At 41.9% G+C, this 21,685-nt stretch overlaps 1 protein-coding gene across 1 annotated transcript in view; it reads left to right on the top strand.

Moving 5' to 3' along the window:
• LOC306977265 (uncharacterized protein) overlaps positions 1–17,424 on the top strand; it is a gene marked incomplete at its 5' end in the record, with an annotated part of 97,905 nt that extends 80,481 nt beyond the window's left edge. Inside the window, 5 exons of the mRNA XM_079575470.1 lie at positions 2,823–2,952; positions 3,037–3,069; positions 3,197–3,294; positions 4,208–4,291; positions 17,317–17,424. Coding sequence (XP_079431596.1) covers positions 2,823–2,952; positions 3,037–3,069; positions 3,197–3,294; positions 4,208–4,291; positions 17,317–17,418 — 447 coding nt within the window. The 3' untranslated portion in view covers positions 17,419–17,424. The remainder of the gene's footprint in view (positions 1–2,822; positions 2,953–3,036; positions 3,070–3,196; positions 3,295–4,207; positions 4,292–17,316) is intronic.
• Between the last annotated feature and the right edge of the window lie 4,261 nt (positions 17,425–21,685).

The following is a 21,685-nucleotide window of genomic DNA, read 5'->3' on the forward strand; positions in this document are numbered from 1 at the left end:
GCTTAGCCGTGTTTGCTTTGAGGGGTGTTTGAAAAGCCAGATGAAAAAGAATCCGCGGCTTAAATTAGTGAATAAATTCCCTGACAATGTCTCTGAGAGCGTTGTTAGCGTGAGGGATTTGATCAACAAAAAGAACTCCTTTCACAGAAGGAAGTGTGAATGCAATCAGCATGCAGTTATTAAACGTCAATAGACAAAACATCTATTTACATAAACACAGGCTTTACTTAAAGGGACAGGCCAGCGTTTCTCCACACTGAGATATGTTCTTACCTGAGCAGCGCAGACGGCGTTAGCATTTAGCCTCTCCCTCTCTCCTCTATAGCTCCAAAACAGGTCAAGATAGAAGCTACCAAGCTCTTCCACGTTTTCCCTATTTAAATATGGTTACGTGAAGTGTTCCACTACAAAGTATAATTACACACAATTAAACACTGTGGATTTTCTAAGCGGATAAAAGGGGAACTATATTGTAAGGCGTAATAATACCAGGAGTAGTTTGAAATCCGCGCAGTAAAGTGATTTGGAATTGGTCATACGACAGTTCTGTTTAAAATCTTTGCCCCCGTCTCACTGTAAGACGTGTGTTTTTCAGCCGAGATTTTCCAAGTGATCGTTCGTCCCAGACGCCAAAAAACGTGCATTGTAACAACTGGCTTTAAACAATGTTTTTATATGTATTTAAAGTCTTAACCCCGACCTGAGCTGAGCACAGTCTGAAAGCTTAAAAAAAGCATCAAAATAGCGACGAAAACCAGGATGAAAACACAACAAGACTGTGACAAAAAAGCTGCGAAAACAGGGCGAAAAAATGTGGCGAAAACACGACAAAAAAGTGACAAAAACACGACAAAAATGTGGCAAAAACACGACAAAAAGGGGCAAAAACACGACAAAAAAGGGGCAAAAACATGACAAAAAATGTGGCGAAAACACAACAAAAAAGTGACAAAAACACGACAAAAAAGTGGCAAAAACACGACAAAAAAGGGGCAAAAACATGACAAAAAATGTGGCGAAAACACAACAAAAAAGTGACAAAAACACGACAAAAAAGGGGCAAAAACACGACAAAAAAGTGGCAAAAACACGACAAAAAAGGGGCAAAAACACGACAAAAAGGGGCAAAAACACGACAAAAAAGTGACAAAAATGTGGCAGAAAAGTGACAAAAATGTGGCAAAAACACAATATAAAAAGTGACAAAAACATGACAAAAAAGTGGCAAAAACACGACAAAAAAGTGACAAAAACACGACAAAAAAGTGGCAAAAACACGACAAAAAAGTGACAAAAATGTGACAGAAAAGTGACAAAAATGTGACAGAAAAGTGACAAAAATGTGGCAGAAAAGTGACAAAAATGTGGCAGAAAAGTGACAAAAATGTGACAGAAAAGTGACAAAAATGTGGCAAAAACACAATATAAAAAGTGACAAAAACATGACAAAAAAGTGGCAAAAACACGACAAAAAAGTGACAAAAACACGACAAAAAAGTGACAAAAACACGACAAAAAAGTGACAAAAATGTGACAGAAAAGTGACAAAAATGTGGCAGAAAAGTGACAAAAATGTGGCAGAAAAGTGACAAAAATGTGACAGAAAAGTGACAAAAATGTGGCAAAAACACAATATAAAAAGTGACAAAAACACGACAAAAAAGTGGCAAAAACACGACAAAAAAGTGACAAAAATGTGGCGAAAACACGACAAAAATGTGGCGAAAACACGACAAAAAAGTGGCAAAAACACGACAAAAAAGTGACAAAAATGTGGCGAAAACACGACAAAAAAGTGACAAAAATGTGGCGAAAACACGACAAAAAAGTGGCAGAAAAGTGGTGAAGACATGACCAAAAAGCACAACATGATTAAAAGGCCACCATCACTTCTGTAGGCTTTCACATGAGGCATTACACTGTTGCTCTCCAGTTGAGACGCTTTTAGATTTGGGTAAAGCAGAACTAGAGTGCTTGGTTTAGTCGGGGGGTGAGAGGTTGAAGCCTTCATGATGCAAAAGCACTGATCTACACCGAACTCTACCCCTGCGTCCATGAGTAAACCTGTGCCTTTAAGCCGCCTCCCCCTCCAGCTGAAAACAAAGCTCTCATGACGCTAACATGTTCCCCGTGTCCCTGCTCTCAAAGCTCTCATGACGCTAACATGTTCCCCGTGTCCCTGCTCTCAAAGCTCTCATGACGCTAACATGTTCCCCGTGTCCCTGCTCTCAAAGCTCTCATGACGCTAACATGTTCCCGTGTCCCTGCTCTCAAAGCTCTCATGACGCTAACATGTTCCCGTGTCCCTGCTCTCAAAGCTCTCATGACGCTAACATGTTCCCCGTGTCCATGTCTGAGTAAACCTGTGCCTTTAAGCCGCCTCCCCCTCGAGCTGAAAACAAAGCTCTCATGACGCTAACATGTTCCTGTGTCCCTGCTCTCAAAGCTCTCATGACGCTAACATGTTCCCGTGTCCCTGCTCTCAAAGCTCTCATGACGCTAACATGTCCCTGTGTCCCTGCTCTCAAAGCTCTCATGACGCTAACATGTTCCCGTGTCCCTGCTCTCAAAGCTCTCATGACGCTAACATGTCCCTGTGTCCCTGCTCTCAAAGCTCTCATGACGCTAACATGTTCCTGTGTCCCTGCTCTCAAAGCTCTCATGACGCTAACATGTTCCTGTGTCCCTGCTCTCAAAGCTCTCATGACGCTAACATGTTCCCGTGTCCCTGCTCTCAAAGCTCTCATGACGCTAACATGTTCCTGTGTCCCTGCTCTCAAAGCTCTCATGACGCTAACATGTTCCCGTGTCTCTGCTCTCAGACCGTGCAGCTCCGAGGCTCAGACAGATCCTTCACGCTGCTGCACGCGCTGGTGGAGCAGGTCCTGCTGCACCAGCCGTCTCTGGTGGCGTTCACGGAGGAGCTGGCGGAGTTCGAAACCGTCCACGGAGGTAAAGGTTCACTGTGATCAGCTCAAATCTTTAAAACAAGAATCCTCAGCTTAGTCACTGATTTGTTTTGTATCCCTTCGACAGCTTCCATCAAAGGCCTGACAGCAGAAGTAGACGGTGAGAAGATCGCGTTTTAGAAAGAAACTGATGGCATTAGACACAGGAACTTTTCACTTTAACCTGTACAATCCTAGTCTTAACAAACACAAGATTAAAAAAAAGTCTTATTGTTGCTTTGCTTTAGTTTTGAAGAATGAGCTGCAGAAGATCGTTCAGTACCGGAAGACGACCAAAAAGAGGAAACTAGGAGAAACCTGCCCAAACTTCGTCAAAAACTTGAAAGTAAGTTGTCTTGAATAAACCTTTGCCTGATGGATAAATCCTCTATTCTTAACCCAGCTGGTCACTGGTCCATGTGACAGTTTCTCTTGTTTTGTTTCCTGTTTATCTCTTGTTAGGGCTGCTCGATTATTGAAAAAATAATTAGCGCGATTATTTTCACGATTATTCAAACGATTATTTGTTGCCTTTCAAAAAAAAGTCTTTATTTTATTATGTATCACTTTTTTAGAACACAAGTAGACACAAAGAACGTACGAAGATTATTTTATTATGTATTAATGAAAAAACTATGCCAGCCCTCAGCAGGGGGCAGGTGTGCAAATGTCTGTGTCCATAGAGTCATGTTTGGAAAATAACTGACCTGCATCACATGAATGATCGCATTTTGAGGGACTATTTTCTAGCAGATCACTCCGCCGCTGCGTAGCTTATACACCCACGAAGCTGATGCTGCTCAAATATAAGTTATTTTAAAAGCAAAATGGTTAAAATGATTCTTTTAACACAGACTTGTATATGGTTAGTCTGGTGTTATCAGTGATTTGCCTCAGGTGCTCTGTGGAGCGGCTCACACTGTTGTTAATGCAGGCTAGCTGATACCATAGACATGCACTAGCCTTGCACTAGCCTAGCGCCACGAAACTCTTCAAATATAAGAACTGCATGAATTACAAAAAAAATATCTCCAGAAATCAGCAACACTCTGGATAACTAAGAAATGAGGCCCTATGTCAAACATCCTGAAATATCCCTTTAACCTCATGTTACGTCACCTGCTGGGCCCGTGTCCAATAAGGAAGTACAATAAGAAACAGACCTAGTTTTCCGTTTGGCCTCACCAAGGCATGACGTTTGACACAACAAGGACACGTAGCTTTTCTTTACTCACTAATTACGCCTTGTTCACCCCCAGACTGTGATCGAGCGATACCAGTCGGACCTCGCGGCTCTGACGAAGACGTGTGAGGAGATGAAGAAACTCTACTCTGTCATTTTGGTAATATCCACAGCTTATATGTTTAGATTTCCGTGTTGCTCTGCAGATGGATGGCTCCCTCCTCTGTTCTCTAGTTCAGGGCTTCTCAACCTGGGGGTCGCGAGACAAATTTGGGGGGTCGCCAGAGCATATAGATAAAATATATATTTTAATGTTATTATTATTATGGCGTGGTAGCAAACATGCTGTTTTACCAGGGTGCCATTATTTGTTCTAAATTTAATTCATTTTTGTTTTAGCCATTGTTTTTTCTTTGTTTTTTAAGAGTTGTAAAGGTTAACCTCTTAACTCCCGCCTGAACCCAGAGGATCTTTTTCCTCATGTCAGCACATTTGTTTTACATCATTTTTTTGTTGGTTATTCAACTCATTTTTGTAACTTTTTCATCATTTTTTTGGTCACATTTTTGTCATTTTTTGTCACATTTTTGTCACATTTTTGTTATTTTTTGTCGGTTTTTTTGTCGTTTTTTTGGTCATTTTTTGTCATTTTTTTGTCACATTTTTGTCGTTTTTTTGTCATTTTTTGTCTTTTTTTTGGTCTTTTTTTGTCACAATTTTGTCGTTTTTTCGTCAAATTTATTCGTCAATTTTTTATCAATTTTTGTCATTTTTTGTCACATTTTTGTCATTTTTTTGTCACATTTTTGTCATTTTTTGTCGTTTTTTTGTCATTTTTTGTCACATTTTTGTCTTTTTTTGTCACATTTTTTGTCGGTTTTTTGTCACATTTTTGTCATTTTTTTGTCACATTTTTGTCATTTTTTGTCGTTTTTTTTGTCATTTTTTGTCACATTTTTGTCATTTTTTGTCGGTTTTTTTGTCATTTTTTGTCACATTTTTGTCATTTTTTGTCGTTTTTTTGTCACATTTTTGTCATTTTTTTGTCACATTTTTGTCATATTTTGTCGTTTTTTTTGTCATTTTTTGTCACATTTTTGTCATTTTTTGTCGGTTTTTTGTCGGTTTTTTGTCACTTTTTTGTCGTTTTTTGTCGGTTTTTTTGTCAATTTTTTATCAATTTTTGTCATTTTTTGTCACCATTTTTAAAAAGATTTGTCACATTTTTAACACATTTTTGTCATTTTTTTATCAAATCATTTTTTTGTCAATTTCTTGTGACATTTTTGCCACTTTTTCATACATTTTTTGTCGCTTTTTTGTCACATTTCCATCATTGTTTTCGTCTCAGTTTTGTTGCTATTTTCTCACCTTTTTTCCAGAAGCTTTTGGATTGGGGTAAAGCTGGAGAAAATGTGCTCAGTTCAGGTGGGAGTTAAGGGGTTAATGTCCCTGTTCTTCCCATTGTCTGACCCGGGCGGGGGTCACAATCCTGATTAACTGTTACAATGGGGGTCGCGGCTCTAAAAGGTTGAGAACCACTGCTCTAGTCGGTCGTCTCCCTGTATTTGTCTCTTCCTAAACCTACAGCACATGTGTGGAGGCTCCCACGGTCACGCTTTGTCTGCACGCGTCCCTGAAAACACACATGAAATTGCAGCACACGTAAACATTCTTGTGCCTTAGAAACATTTTGAAAAGTTCTATAGAAGGTTTGGACTTTTCATGGCCACTCTATTATTCAACACAAATGTGAGATGGAGTTTGAACCTGGTTTCCTCTTGGTTCGCTCTGCGTTTTAGTCTGTTTATTTACTGTAATGACTGATTTACTGAACGATCTGCAAAAGGAAAGCGGCCACTTTGTCTCCATCATTTAAAGATTACAGTTAAACAGCATTTACATCGAGCCTCTCACCGACGCGATCTGGGCTAATCAGCTTTCCCGGAGCGAACGTCTCATTTGAAGTGGAGCGGAGCCGTGTTGCGATGCGTTCATTTTATGCTCAATCATTTATCAGCTGCAGCGCTTTGAAGTTCACTGGAGTCCTGGACTTCAGATCAGTAAGCATTTGGAGAGTTTCAACTGGATGGAGACTTAAACAGACTGGGACATGTAGGTGTGGGCGATTAATAGTTTATGGAATGGATCTAAGGATCGGAATGGACTTTTTACCGTTAGACCTGAGCAGATACTGATGCTTGGGCAGCTGTACGTTTAGTTTAAGGTCCTACATTTTGCTTCTTTAGGATTTTACTTCAGTGCAACTAAAATATTTGTCATCATTTCAGTCAGAGTCATATTTTTGTAGACTGTAACTAGAAAAAAACAGAATTAAAAGTAGTTAGCATGGTAGGCAACATTTATGTCCAGATCTTCCGCCTGGCGCAAGACGGCCCTGCTCCAAACGCATCGTTAAGGCCATGAGGGGATTTTTAAGACACGGCACTTCAGAGGCTTTTCTCAAACCATGCAGGGCTTTAAAGACCCTATACCTGATTTTTGGATTGCAAACAATAAAAGAGGAAGCCACTAAACGAAAATGTTAGATGTGATTCAAACTCATTTGTAGCTTTCCCTAATATAATCTTTACAGAGACAAGTTTACAGACACATTTCACAACTTGTAGGGTCACTTTTTAGGGTCACTTTCACAATAATGCTGGAAAAATGGCCTGAAAGTTCATACAATGTATTAAAATGTTTTACAGTTTGCTGCAAGCGGTTTTCCCCACAAAATAAATGTCACTCCATTTCTAGAAGTCAAATCAGGTATAGCTCCTTTAAAGGAACAGGCCACGTTTTTCCAGACTAAGATGTGTTCTTACCTGAGCTTAGACGAGTTGATCCGTACCTGTCTGGTCTTTGTGCCCGTGGAAGAGCTTGGTCGCTTCTAACTTCACCCCCGTTTGAAGCCATAGGAATATGTCGGGAGAGGCCAAATGCACAAAGACCAGACAGGTACGGATCAACTCCTCTAAGCTCATGCAAGAACACATCTCATTAGGTAAAAATGGTGGAGTGGAGTGGAGCTATCCACTCATTGAGGGGTAAAACTTCAGGAGTGCAGGGAATATTCTTCAGCAACAGGTCAGTTAGTGTTTTCGAAACACCCGTCCAGAAAGTTTTGACAGTCCCAAACCATATGCATAAATGCCTTGGGTTTTGAGATGGCAAAATGTACAATTGGGGGAAGGCAGCACTTTCATTTTGAACAGAATGTAGGGAGTGAAATATGTTCTATGGATAAAATTGAAGTGAATAACCTGATGATTAGGATTTCTTGACGATAACTGCATATTTTGCCAAATCATATTCCAATTTAAACTGTTTCCACCGTTGGAGAACACGCATAGGCTCATCATGTGCTGACTGAAATATAGAATATAGTTTAGAAACTGTTCCGTGAGAGGTAAGTAGAGTTGAGTACGATGGTTTCTCTGCCTCCGCGGCTTCTCTTTCCTTCCAAACCAAGTTCACTGTGGCCTCCCTGTCTGTCACAGGCCAGGCCGGCGTCTGTGCCTCTGCAGAAGGTTTAAAGCCTGTGTTTTACTCCGCGGCGCTGCATCAGGATTCCACAGATCTGAATCATGCCCTCGGCCTCTTGCTGACTCGGTGCACATAATCAGAGATGGTCCTTTTTATTTTAAATGTAATAATTCTACACAATTCTAACATGTTATTGTGAGACAGAGCTGGCATGAAGGTTTTAAGCTTAAATAAAGATGCGGGGCACAATTTAAACCTCTGCGAGTTGAGAGTTTCGCGGCCCTTTATGGCTCTTCACCCCGTGTACGCTTCACTATGTGGCCCCCAATGAAAACAAGCTCGGACACCCCTGTGCTAGATTCACATTTTATGGGACTTTGCAGCTTTTGAAAAAGAGAATTAGATGATTTTTGAATTGTCAACAACTATCTACATTTGATTGAATGTCTACAAATCTTCCGCAATAAAATATAGCAAGATTACTGCATTTTTGGCAGTAATATTATAATATTTAGGCATTAAAGTGGTATTAAAAAGCACTACATTTGACTTGCTGCCACCTGTAGAAACCAATAATCAGAGCTACAATGATTATTTAACAAATTACTGGCAAAATTGTATTACATTCTTGTCCTTTTGTCCTAAAATGATTCCGCTGTTGTTCCCTCGACACCCTCTCCCTAAACCTGCGACTGTAAACCTCTCCTCACAAACCTGCTTACATTGACTTTACGACTCCCGCACTGAGTTGTGACATTTTAACTGCGGCTGCTTCTCTTTTTACACAGCGCTCGCGAAACAGCAATCAATATCACAGCGGTTGCTTTTTCTCGCATAAAGTATCTCCTATTTTTACCCCAGTGGCAGAGAGGGAACGCGCCGCCTCCTGCTGCGCGGAAACTGAAGACGGACAGGATTCGACTCTAGATTTGGCTCGGGCTGAGCGATGTGGGAAAGATCTGAAGTGCGAGTTCTCTGACGAGTGTTGTAGCTGCTTAAAGACTATGAAACACATGTTATGAGAGAAGTAAAACCAATACAAGAGTCACATTTCTACCTCAGCAACTTGATGTAATTGTATCAGTGAAAATAGCCGCCTGTTCAGACGGGTTTGTGCTTTTAGACATCATTAGCTCTTCTGAAAAACTTTAAGAAATGTTGAAGAATAAAGTGAAATGTAGTTGTAAACCTTGACTAACTTTGGACTTCAGTGTCATTGTGTGAGGGAATGAACGTCTCGTGAAATGCAGCTTAAAAATAACATTGATAAAAGTAGAAATTCTAACAGGAATTTGTAGCAAAAATATTGTGTGTTGCATTGTCGGCTTTGTAGAATGCATTTCATTCAGCTCATGCTATAAATGTTAATTCCATGAAGGTAACATTCTTCTGTGCTCTGTGGTTGAAGTGTCGAACGTTTCACCTCATCCAAAAGGCTTCGTAGCGACACTTAATAATAATAATAATAATGCATTGGTTTTATACAGCGCTTTTCTGGACACTCAAAGACATTGCATTATTCATTCACTCCATACTCGGTTATTTTTAAGCTCAGCCCGCAGACTAGACATTGACCACTAGGAGGAGTTTAGCTTGACTCTAGCCTGGCACGAGCCAGACTGATCCTCCATGTTAGAGATACACGGGGATACAGTCTGGAATTGTGTGATTTGAATCTCGCTGACTCCGGCAAAACCAGGCAGAGCCAATCATAGCGCAGGAGGCGGGAGTTAACAGTGCGTCATCTTCCGCGCTAGGATTTCCCATAAACACCTGCGCTCCTCCTGCAACCAAAACAGTGAAGATGGCGGCGGCCGCGACACAGCGATCTTTTACCAGTGCCTTTCTTCTGTTTTAAATGAGCTGGACTTGCCGTTAAAGCCAAAGCAGAAGCTGCTCTGAGGGCTTTCACCGGAGCATTTACTCGACTGCACGTGTGGACGACAATCATGGCAGAGGACGTGAACGCAAAGCGTAAGTCGCTTTGTGTTTGATTGGTTCGCTCTAGTTCAAGCTGCGATCGTTAGCCCCGCCTCCAGTCTCGATTTAGAAATTGCGTCCTATTACCACAATTCCAGACTGTCTTTATATGTATTTATGAATACATAAATGTAGTCAGTCTGGCTTTTGCCAGGCTAGCTTGACTCAGTCCCTCTCCTCTATTAACGGCTACTCTCACCTGTAGGTAAACAACATCTTTGTAGTTTTAAGTCCTAACGACCTAACTCACACCTGAGTTTGACTGAACGGCCCTAATCTCAGCTGATCATCTGCCTAATGATCTGTCCTGGGCTGAGTTTCAGCCTCATTAGCATTTATTTATTTACTTTTTGGTTGGACAGTGCATGTTAATGAACAAGCCACACCCAGTGTTAATTTCATCGACTAAAATATTTAGTCTTAATTTTAGTCAAAGTGATATTTTTGTGACTAAAATTGGATTAAAACTAAAGGAAAAGTTTCTCATGAGACTAAAACTGTGACTAAAATGTCCAGATATTTGAGTCGACTAAAAAAATAAAATGAAAATAATATAAAAAAATGAATATATTATAAAATAAAAATGAAAAGGAGAGACTAAAATCATCCAAACTTGTATTGAGCGTCTGAAAGAGCCTCAGATCATGTTTAAAGGATCAGCTCTGAGCTTTGTTCATGTGGAGCAGAAACATGAAGCAGAGGAACAACATTAAATATCATTATAATCAATATTATCAATGCAAAGGCGACTAAATTAGTCTTAAATTTAGTCGACTAAAATCGAATAACATTGTCGTCAAAAGACTAAGACTAAAACTAAACTAAAACATCAAAATGAACACTGGCCACACCAGATTGCAGCTTTGGGCTAGTTCCCATCCGTCGTCCCATTAGCATTAGCATTAGCATTAGCATTACAGAGCTCTCAGCGGGGACTAGGGCGCCATCTGCTGGAGTGTGTGACGAATTGTTCTTTCATTTTTGAACCCACGCTCCCGTTATCCACAACATCACTGATTTACGGGCACAACTTTGGAACAGGAAAGGATCGAGACGTGCGGTCTTTTGTGTCGAGCCTTCCCTGTAGGGCTGCAACTAACGATTATTTTTACGATTAATCGATTAATCGCTTGGCTGTGAAAGGTGCATGGAAAGTGTATTTTTTTCAATTTTTTTATCACATAAAGCTAAAGTGGCGCCGCTTGAGAACACATGGATGGAGTAAACTTAAAGTAAACGTTCGCAGGAGGCTATTTGTGCTAATTCTGCTTTCTGATTGGACGAGACAAAGACAGATATTTATGAAATTTACGATGTACAAAACACTGCAGACCCAAACTTTAAAAAACAAAGTAGGTTTTCATCCAAAATACATAACTGTCATGTCTTTTTTGCTCAATTTTAGTCTGTGTTTACTAGAAAACGATTAATCGATTACTGGAATAGTTGACAACTATTTTAGTAATCGATTAGTTGTCGATTAATCGATTAGTTGTTTCAGCCCTACTTCCCTGGTCCCTCCGTGGGGAACTGTGTAACCCGGCAACGAAAAGGTTTAAATCGACCTCAGAAGGAGAGTTTCTGCTGCAATATAACTGTTGTACACACGTTTGAATAGATCATCACAGTATAATACAACAATGATAATGAGAATCGTAATAAAAACAATCAGGCTGCCTGTGTGATAGAAAAACACACAGAAACATACATTCAATTTCATTAGTCATTTCTTTTGTTTGTCGAATCTTGCCTAGAGGGACGGCCCTGAGCGGAGACAGGTGAAATCTCAGTCCACCATTCCTGGTCATGGATTTAGTTTCTTCACAAAAATGGCTGCTTTGACTCCTCTTTCAAACCAACGTTTTCCTTTAGCTAAAGTTTGACCTCCCTGTCCTCAGAGGAGGGGCTGGCGGCTTCGAGGTGGAGGTGAGCAGCAGACTGAGGGCGGCTTGTGCTCTCTCTGCTGTCCCAGCCCTTTTACAAAACACAGAGACCTACAGAACCGCCGTCCGACCAGATCTCCGAGAGAGCAGGAAGGCCAGAGATAATAAAACCATCCAGACGACTACTTCAAAAGCACAACAGCCGTTCTAAGCGAATGCAGCAGTTCTGCCTCCCCAAATACACGGCTCGTACTTACCTTCTCCTGCCCCTGAACTGCAGCTTTGTGCTAATGCGCGGCTCCATCGATTTCTTTGGCTCGAGCCGTCACTGATCGCGAGCTAAAGTAGTTTTCCGCGCAGTCATTAGCGGCGCCTCTGAAACCCCACACCAATTACTCGCGCATCTTCTGTCGGCGTAAATTGGACCTAAATAATCTGGACTGGGTTTGTCGTGGGCTGAGTCTGCTCCGCGGCTACGCTACGATGGGTCCAACCTTCAGACAAACAGCAGTCAATCCCATTATCCTCCAGCAGCTCACGCGCTAATGACAGACAGAGGCGCTTTCTCCTCGCGCTCCCTGTTATTCTGCGCCGGAGCCTTCGGGGTGTGGGGGGTTTGTGTTTGACGTTTGTTGGATCCCCTGCAAAGGCGGCGAGATTAATTGCAATCAGTTAGAAATGGCCGTTCTTTGGGTGACGTTAGGGGTCATTTACTCACACAGCAGTCCCTCATTTACATGTCACATTTGGAGGCCTTTCTACTGTAAATACACCCAGTTTCAAATGGTGAATTAGGCTTAACCTGCTTTAAAATAGCTGGTGTGGCTATTTTCCAGCTTGACCCTCGCTGTTCAGCACTTGTCTTCATAAATGAGCCCCTTGGACTCGTATGTGCAAGTGAAGAGCTTGTCTTATGTGGAAATTAAACCTTATCCTGTTTACTTAAAGGGGCTAGATGGAAGTTGGCCATTTTTTACTCACTACTGCCACCACAGGTCATTCGTGTAACTGCAGCTTCTATATTAAGCTCTATGTAAGGATTAAACAGCTCGGAGCCGCGTTAGCCGGTTCTAACGCCCGACACAGTGTTGTTCCTCCTGCATTATAACGTCTAACGCGGCTCCTCGTTGTTTAATCCGCTTATACCAGGGTCCCACAAACGCAACGTTATAATAAATGTGTTTTTCATTGACTAAAGTCACTAAATCTGCCAGACTACGGGACTATTTTGTGTGGGTTATTAGCCGGTCACTGAAGGCTGGTCTCAGAGCGAGTCATTCTCCGCAGCTATTACGAGGATCTCAGTCAGGCTCAACGACACAACATCAGCACAGAATCACAACACAACAGGACTAACCCGGAAACACTTTTCCCTGGAAGGAAACACCGATATGCGCCACTCGTGGGCAGGAGTTATTTACCTTTTACAAGGTTTAACCTGAAGCTAAAGCTAGCTAGCTCAACCAGCTCAACTGTTTATGGAAACAGCTGCGGTGGAGTCGCTCACACCTGGGCCCCCCCAACTCAAACTTTTATGTTTGACTTTACTAATCCAGACAAAGATGCTTCAATGCAGGATCATTTTATGTACGGCTGAAAATGATGAATAGCCTTAACCGTTTCCAATAGAAATGTAAAGCTCATATGTTATTAACAGTAGCTAACCTAGCTGCTCACTCTCCTCTACAAACATTTAGCAAACACTAAATCCATCTCATACGTTCCTGTCAGTCACTAATTACGCCTTTATCTGACTCAGCTGTGTCAGGCGTTGCTATGGCGACGCCACAGCGGAGTGACATCCCAGTGATTTAACTACCGGACTACGTGTGCGGTTACACCACAATAATGCACCAGCCAATCAGAATCCAGTATTCACCCAGACCATGGTATAATGGTGTTTAATGCGAGTGTTTTGGCAACTGTTCCCCGAATCCATCACATCAGAGCAAAAGTGTTCCTGAAACCACTAATGTAGAAATGAAACATGTGACGTGGGGGTTGTGACTGATTCATCCTGAGGGCAGAAAGGAAATCCTCGATTACTGATCATCTCTGTGATTTACTGTCCTGCCGTTTAATCAAACCAAAGGAGGAGAAAAAGATGAGCTAAAACGTTCCCGACTCAAACTGCCTCACTGACAACTCTTTTATTACGATGACTCGTGATTTCAAAAATGCTCATCAATGGCAATTAGATATTTCTCCACATAATGAGGCAAACAATGTAAAACAGAATTAAACTGATATTCAATTTCAAGCAAAAAGTCTGGACAATCCTTGGCATTTTCTTCAGCATTTAACCCACTTAACCAGAGTGACCCGCGGTAATGGAGTTTGGCTTTAAAGTGGAAACATTAATTCAGTTCGTTCTATAAGTCGACTATGCAAAGACACCGCGGCCGCAGACTGTAAAAGACGAGATTATTTCACTGAGAACATGGAGAACTCAGACTCCCAAAGGTCATAGACTTATGGAACAGGACGATCTTCAGCGGTAGTTGAGTTTTCAGACTTTTGTGTTTGTGTTTTGTAAACCAGGTGTTAATTGGTGTTTGTATTGTGTTTCCTTGAGAACTTGGATTTACAGCACAGTGCTCAGATAATCACTAAGTGGAAGTTATGTTATGGAGATACAAGTATAAGAAAGAGGTGGGAGTGTTTTTACTGAGATGTTATTGAGCCGTACATTATGTTGTGCAGATTGGAGTTATAAAAAATGTTTGCATTTATTTGTATGAGTTTTTTCTCTGGTTTGAAATTAACATTCATTCATTCATAACCCTTTATACCATGGTCTGGGTGAATACTGGATCCTGATTGGCCGGTGCATTATTTTGGTGTAACCGCACACGTAGTCCGGTAGTTAAATCACTGGGATGTCACTCCGCTGTGACGTCGCCATAGCAACGCATGACACAGCTGAATCAGATAAAGGCGTAATTAGTGACTGACAGGAACGTATGAGATGGATTTAGTGTTTGCTAAATGTTTGTAGAGGAGAGTGAGCAGCTAGGTTAGCTACTGTTAATAACATATGAGCTTTACATTTCTATTGGAAACGGTTAAGGCTATTCATCATTTTCAGGCGTACATAAAATGATCCTGCATTGAAGCATCTTTGTCTGGATTAGTAAAGTCAAACATAAAAGTTTGAGTTGGGGGGGCCCAGGTGTGAGCGACTCCACCGCAGCTGTTTCCATAAACAGTTGAGCTGGTTGAGCTAGCTAGCTTTAGCTTCAGGTTAAACCTTGTAAAAGGTAAATAAGTGGTGCCCACGAGTGGCGCATATCGGTGTTTCCTTCCAGGGAAAAGTGTTTCCGGGTTAGTCCTGTTGTGTTGTGATTCTGTGCTGATGTTGTGTCGTTGAGCCTGACTGAGATCCTCGTAATAGCTGCGGAGAATGACTCGCTCTGAGACCAGCCTTCAGTGACCGGCTAATAACCCACACAAAATAGTCCCGTAGTCTGGCAGATTTAGTGACTTTAGTCAATGAAAAACACATTTATTATAACGTTGCGTTTGTGGGACCCTGGTATAAGCGGATTAAACAACGAGGAGCCGCGTTAGACGTTATAATGCAGGAGGAACAACACTGTGTCGGGCGTTAGAACCGGCTAACGCGGCTCCGAGCTGTTTAATCCTTACTTATAGCAGACGTTCCCTCAGGCAACAAACCACCTTTTGGCTCTGACACTGGCCCTTTAAGTTTATTTTATTATTTTTTACAATGTTGCCAGACATGTTTCTGTCTGGAATCAGGAGCTGAAGTTTAGGGGCATTTGTGCAGGGAGAGAAAGAGAAGTTATGCTTTAAGTTCTCTGCATCTGACCCCTCCTCAATGTCTGGGCGGCCTGTAGGAGCCGTGAGCTGCCAGCAGGGGCCGGCCCTCGGGAACCCGTCTCCATGAGGTGGAGCCAGGCTGGAGGTCAGAAACACCTGGCTGGAGGATTCACCTATTGCACATGTTTTTACCACTAACCTACGCAGACACAGGGAGAACATGCAAACTCCACATAGGCGGGAATCAAACCCGGGACCTACAACTGAGGCACGAGCTGACAAACCTGTAGTAAAGTGACAAAGATAGTTATCACTTTACTGCAGGTTTAATTAGAATAACTTGTTAAATGAATGTCAAGAAGCACATGTTTACATTAATTATGTTTTTTGTTTGTATTTGTACTAAAACTGTGCTTTTCCACTTTGTTGCCTCAAACTGAAAAAGCACAGACTCAAACTTCTGTTGGGAAAATACATAATGCAGACATGTTTTTCTACTGTTCTGTTTGTCCTAAAGTGGGTTGAAACATGTTTTACCCCTAAAATAGAAAGTGATACCACAGAGGGATGAAACATGATTTACTTCATTTTTGTTCATTGAAAACCCACTTCATAAGCTCTGCATATTCTGCCCAGACAGTTCCCGTTCCTGTATCTATTCACCTTATTCTGGAAGTTTCAAGTGTAATGGTTTTGTAAAGCCCAACATCACAACAGAAGTGGCCTCACAGCTGCACCGAACATTAAGGCAATAAAACAGAGCAATAAATATGACAATTAAAAGTTCAGCTGAATCCAGGCAAATATAATGTCCAATAGGAGGCGGCGACGAGCGGCGTGGGCGTCCCCCGTCCTTAGACTCTCCAGCACGGCGAGGAAAAACTCAAAAACCCGGCAGGAGAAAAGAGAAACCTTTGGGAGAACCACAGAAGGAGAGATCCACTCCCATGGACGGACAGGCTATAGAGACCCAGGGCCGAAGGATCCCTCAGCAGACGGGCCGAGATCACAGACAAGTTTGCGTGGTTCGCGTGGGCGCCGCCATGAATTGTGCCCGCCCCTTTTCTCCTCTGTGTTAACATGGGGCTGGAGAAGCCCAACTAAAATCAGTCCCTACACGAAAACAAAGCTGTTTTTCGGCCGCGCAGAGAAACTAGATCAGTATAAACATCTCAATTTGAGCATAATTATCCAAATTTTAGTTGTTTTGACTAGTTAAGAAGTTGTTGGGCATTTGTCCTGGATTATTTCACTTGTTCTGAGATGTTTCTGACTCGTTTCGATACGTTTCGTCCTTATTTCAGGTCATTTTCTTTGCCAATGGGGAAAGAATCTGGTCTTATCTCATTGGCAATTTTACTTTCTTATTTCAAGCAAGATTTACCCTAGAACTGGTCTGAAATGTCCTCAAACAAGCAAAGCAAACTCGGTCCGATCAGGAAAAGTGTCTAAATGAGTGAAAACCGCTCAAAACAAGAAACATTTCCTCAATTCAAGTCATTTAAGCCAATGCTTGATATTTACTTTTTGCAGTGCAGGCGGATTAACTAATCAGAGAAGCACAAGCTCTGTCCACATCAAAGCCAACATGGCGGCTTTCACCAGAGTTCCCCAAACGCTTTTGGCTGCGACCCCCAATGCAAACAACCCTGGACCCCCCACTGTAATATTTATTTCAATGTTGTACAGAATTTCCGCTACCTGCTGGTTTACACTAAAGATTATACCAAAAAACTGACACTTTTCTGGGCCTTGCGACAAAGCTATATAGTGGCTCTTACAACTTCTTCATGTTGTCGTAAAAGTAGCTTCTCTTGTGTTTCTTCCCGGAGCAAAGGATCATGGTCATCGTTGTACCCTCTGTTTTAGACCCAGGGCATAACCTTACAAACGCATCACAAAAGACACAACAGTCTTTTTTAGGCTTTTAATGTTGCGATACGACAAAGGCAAATGAACTCCGAAGGTCGTGACGGAGCCGTTCACTCGTGGCGTTTGTCTTCATTTGCAGGCAGCTCATCGCGTGTGCTTTTCCTTGTCTTTTGCGAAGGTGAAATTCGGAGAGGCGGCCGACCAGGACTCGCAGGAGCTGTTCGGAGTCATCAGCCAGTTTATCCACGACTTCAGGAGGGCCCACGCGGAAACCGTATGAGGGAAGGTGGACGGCGCGTAAACCTGACGGACCAGGAAAGACGCCGGACGCTTCCAGAAAGAACTCATGAGGGTAAACGTTCATAATGTGCACAAGAAGAACAAGCAAACGGCGGCGTGTTGGAGTGAATGGGACACTATGGGGGGGCCAGCTTCACACAAATACATTTTTAACACGGATGATTGTCAATTAAAGATTTGTTTTTGTAAGAAATGTCCTTTCAATGGCTGCTTCTTATTACAGACAGCGACAACATGGACTAAAGTGAAATAAAACATCTGCTTTCACTGCAAAAAGTGGATTCTAAGTAAAAAATGTCTTACTTTAAGAAACAAGTTCTTATTTTTTCCCTTAAAAGTAATAATGTTTTGCCGAGAAAAGTTTTCTTGAGAAAAAAATTCTTATTTTAGGAAATAAAATCCAGCCATTTCTTGTTCAGATATATTTACTAAAAACATGGTATTTTTTCTTGTAACAAGAAAGAAAAACTTTTTGAATCTTCAGTTTTTGACAAAGAATATTTTTTCTTATTTTAAGAAAAACTAAGATCAGCAACTCTTAATGTAAGACCTGCTTCTCACAGAGAGATAAAACATTCCATTCTTTAAAGTGGGCGGCTCGGTGGCACAGCGGTTAGAGCCTCAGCTTCACAGCTCGAAGGTCCCGGGTTCGATTCCCACCAGGACGGGGCCTTTCTGTGTGGAGCATGTTCTCCCCGTGTCTACCACTAAAAACATGTACAATAGGTGAATCCTCCAGCAGGTGATTCTGACCATCAGCCTGGCTCCACATCATGGAGGCGGGTCTCCGGGCGCGGGAAATACTTTCCTTAAATATTAGTATTTATGAAGAACATTTTGCTAAAAAATGTGTAATTTAGAACATTTTACTTAAATCAAGCAACATTTAAGTAAAATATCCCACACATTTTCACTAAATAAGAATGTTTTCCTCAAATTATTCCATTTCCTGAGGACATTTTGCTTAATTCTAGTTGTTTATTTGCTTAAATTTAGTGTTTCTTTCTTGTTTTATGATGTGAAAAATATTCTACAAATAAGAATGCTGACCCCATTGGCAGAACTTTTTCCTTAAAACAAAACAAAATGTCTTATTTTAAGATTGTTTTCCTTGTTTTTAGGAGGGTCCTTTTTGCAGTGTTGCACCCAGACTCTTCACAAAAGCTCACAAGGCCGTTTGAAGCACATTTGAAACCACGACAGTGACGACACAAACGTTTTAGGAAATCCAGAGGAGACACACTCGGTCTGGCAAAGGGAAAGTGTCTTGGCCAAATTAAAACCATGGCTGAAGTGTTGCCTTGGCACATTCACGTATTTGTGAGTAATCTGTAAAAACTCTGATGGCGGCCATTTTAGGGATAGGTTTGCCTGAGTCCTCCTAGGAACGCCCCCACCTCCTGGAGACGCCTCCGAGCTTTGGTCACCAGCCGAGTAACCGACCACTGCTCCTCAGCAGAACCCCCTCCCCACTGATGCCACAGACAGCGTGTGGAGGGGGCGTGTCTAAAGGCTCAGAAGATCTTAGCCTCTTAACTCCCGCCTGAACCGAGCACATTTTCTCCAGCTTTACCCCAATCCTTCTGGAAAAAAGGTGTGAAAATAGCAACAAAACTGAGACGAAAACAAGGATGAAAATGTGAAAAAAGTGAGAAAAAATGGACGAAAAAGTGACAAAAAATTTCCAAAAAAATGACTAAAAATTTACAAAAAAGTGAGAAAAATATGACGAAAAATTGAAAAAAAAATTGACAAGAAAGTGACAAAAAAAAATCGAAAAAGTGATGAAAAAAAATCTGATGATGTGAGGAAAAAGATCAATTTAGTTTTGTAGATCTTAGCTTTCAAATGAGGCATTACACTGGCCTACAGGATTTGGGTAAAGCTGAACTGGAGAAAATGTTCTTGGTTCAGGCGGGAGTTAAGAGGTTAAAGAGACAGAGGCCTATTTCAAGACATTCACTACAGCCATTTTGAGAGAGACATTTTATACAAGGCAGTTATTCTAATTTACTGCATTTCCAGACCAGCAGAAGGTTTGTCATCATTGTAGTGTGATATAGACTGGTGCTATGGGACTGACAAAAGCAGAACACCCCCTCTTTAAAGCAGAACACCCCCTCTTTTATTTGGGTCCGAAGTGCCGTCATGCATGAGCTTAATATACACTGCCAAATGATTATGCAAATGACATTTTTCTAAGATTTTCTAAATTGTCAACTCAAATGAGAGTCAGCATCATTTTCAAGTCTGTAACTGGTCGAGGATCATTTAAATGTGGTTGAAAAAATCTCCCAGTTTTCTTTCACAAATAAATATAGTAAAAAAACTCAAAATCCACTGTTCCAAATTATTATGCAACTCATGGTTTCAATACATTTTAAAGCTTGTAATTCACTGAAAATGGTCATTTGTTGTATGTGTAGCATTAGGAGGTCATATTTACTGAAATCAAAAGATATTTCAATCAAAAACATCTCAACAGGTCAAGTTATATTTTACCATAGGAGCTTCTCTGAGCAGCTTCAAAATTCTTCAATCCATTAAACTTGTGAGTTTTTGGACAGTTTCTGCTTGGATTTGTTTGCAGGATGTTAGAATAACCTCCCAGAGCTGCTGTTTGGATGAAAACTGCCTCCCACCCTCATAGATGTATTTTTTGTTGAGGCTCCAAAGGTTCTCAATAGGGCTGAGGTCAGGGGAGGAGGGGGTCCACATCATGAGCTTCTCTCCTTCTCTGCCCATAGCAGCCAGTTGACATGAGTTCACATGTGCCGACAGAGGAGATCATGAACTTTGTGACAGTGTTTGTTTCATGTGGATTCCTCCAGTAATGACTGAGATTTGAGCCGAAAAACAAAGACATAAATCTATGCATTTTGTCAGTTTTGTGAGATTAATAAAGGTTTATCTTATCTTATTTTACTGCAGTTGCCATAGTTACCGGCTCTTTAGAATGCGGCGATGTCACGTGAACGCCACCTGGTCACATGTCGCCTGCCCCGTTGCTTAGAAACGATTCCTGTCATGTGATTGGCTGACAGCGTTCTATTGTATGACATCATGTTCTTGTCAGCTGTGAGTGTGTCTCAGAGCTTCAGTATCAGTCATTCTGAGCTCAGAGGTGAACGATTCCTGTGTTTTACGCACGTCGCTCCAGCAAAGACGCTTCAGAAACAACGGTTATAGAGACTGAAGAATTTTTTGCCACAGTTCAAACCTGAACATGGCCGGAAGAACCGAAGGTGAGGACGACGCTCGTGTCCAGACGGAGCACGTGTTGATCAGAAACATCCTCTCAACGATCCAGAACAAACTGGGAGGAGATGCAGAGGAACGAGCTCGCAGGCTCAGATCTGTGGACACGTTCCTCAAAGAAGAATACGCATGGGAACGGAGGACGCCCGAAGACCACGCCTCCACACGCCCCCAAGAACCAAGCCAACCTCCACAACCACAGGCAGATGTTTTACAGAGGTGTGTGGAGAGCGAGCGATCAGAGCAGGCGGTCGTGACAGAGGAAAGCACTGAACTACAAGCAGACTGTGCGGATCTAGAAACACAAGTCAAAACGCTACAACACAGCATAAACTTTAAACAGAAGGTTAATCAAAGCCTGAGACTCAAACAGGACGACCGCTCTGTCATGGACCCGAGTCAGGACAAACTCACAGAAGCGATACGTGTCCTCACAGAGCAGAAAAAGGCTCTGAACAAGGAAGCTGACGAGCTCGGCAGAGGAGTTCAGCTCAAAACATCAGCACTTCCCCAAAACTGCCTCGACTTAGAAGCAGAAAGAGAGTCCATTCGTCAGGAAGTCGAGGCCAAACAAAAAGAGGTCACTGAGCTCAAAGAAAGGCAGTCGGACGAGCACAGGATTTACGGAAAGCAACTTCAAGACGAGCTGGTGGCGGCGAGAGCCTGTAGAAGTGCTTTAGAAGTTGAGGAAACCAAGCTGAAAGCTCGCCTGCTCAAACAAGAGGAGTTCAAAGTTCGGTGTAAAGAGTTGGAAAGTGTCATGGAGAAGGTTAAGAATGAAAACAAACAAATAGAGGAAAACATCACGGAGATGATCATCAAATCGAGTGACGCCGTCAACATGGAGATCCGGCTCACGGAGCTGTGGGAACAACAAGAGGTCCTGAAAGGAGAAAACAAGGCAATGAAGAACTGTCTGAAGCAGAATGAGCAGGTCTGCGATGACTACATTATGTTTTTACCGAAGCACGAGGAGAAGTCCCGTGAAC

The sequence above is a fragment of the Gobius niger genome (assembly GCF_951799975.1).
Source record: "Gobius niger genome assembly, chromosome: 17".
Lineage (NCBI taxonomy): Eukaryota > Metazoa > Chordata > Actinopteri > Gobiiformes > Gobiidae > Gobius > Gobius niger.